This window comes from Fopius arisanus, unplaced genomic scaffold, assembly GCF_000806365.1.
Source record: "Fopius arisanus strain USDA-PBARC FA_bdor unplaced genomic scaffold, ASM80636v1 scaffold00091, whole genome shotgun sequence".
Lineage (NCBI taxonomy): Eukaryota > Metazoa > Arthropoda > Insecta > Hymenoptera > Braconidae > Fopius > Fopius arisanus.
Window position 1 is genome coordinate 13,157 of NW_011887830.1, and position 929 is coordinate 14,085.

The 929-nt window shown below is 33.5% G+C and overlaps 1 protein-coding gene across 1 annotated transcript in view; it reads right to left on the reverse strand.

Annotated features, from left to right (window-relative positions):
* The window catches only part of sky (GTPase-activating protein skywalker), a gene marked incomplete in the record, with an annotated part of 40,067 nt that overhangs the window by 12,462 nt on the left and 26,676 nt on the right, over nt 1–929 (reverse strand). Inside the window, 1 exon segment of the mRNA XM_011311597.1 lies at nt 207–365. Coding sequence (XP_011309899.1) covers nt 207–365 — 159 coding nt within the window.

Sequence of the window (929 nt, forward strand, 5' to 3'; positions counted from 1 at the left end):
TCGGCAAAACTCCATTTAAACACGTGTTAAATCACTCGAATTTCAAAAATTTATATCTCAAGTTCAAAACGGTCAATTGCAAACGGAAAAGGCTCATTTTGTTGCTAATTTTTCAAACTATTCACCATAAAATTTTTAACGAAAACTGTCGAAAAAAAATTCTACGGGACAACAACCTTAAGGAAAAGGAAAAATCATGATCTCACCTCGTTGTTACACGTCTTAATCATGAGCAATGTTGGTTCATGCTGTTCGACCCTAACGTAGAACGTTGTCAATGAACATCCATGTTCCTCCGTAGTGTACAGCAGAATAGGCTGATACATAGTTATCCTCACAGGAAGCCACGACCAGAGTGTGAATAACTGTCAAACGAAAGTACCAAAGCATCTCATTAAATCAAATAAATCTCCAGACAACTGCAACCACTTTCCAAACAGATCGAATAATATATCTTTATCTTAACCAAAAGTTATTGATAGCCACCGCCATCAGTGACACTTGTCATGCTTCATGTAACATTGAATAGTGAACAGTAACAAGCAATACAATAATAAACTTCCTCAATTCTTTAAATGTAAGATAATGAGTGAATTGTTGATGAAAGCTCCAGCGATTCAATGTGATCCATAATAAATCTGAAAATAAACTGGGATTATGAAATGGGAAATAACATTCTTTATTACACACGTGCCGATTCAAATAAATATTTGACTAAATTGGTGTTCAGTGAATTCATCTCGGAGTAATTCCAGAGTCTCATCCCGTGATTTTGAATTTGAGAACAAATTTATAGCAAAACAAATTCATGCCAAGATATAATATAAACTATATTTATATAATATAAGAATATATCTATAAGATATAATATACAACTCAGAATGTGAAATATTTGGATTGGGAGGATCCGTGATTCATCGGATTGTCTG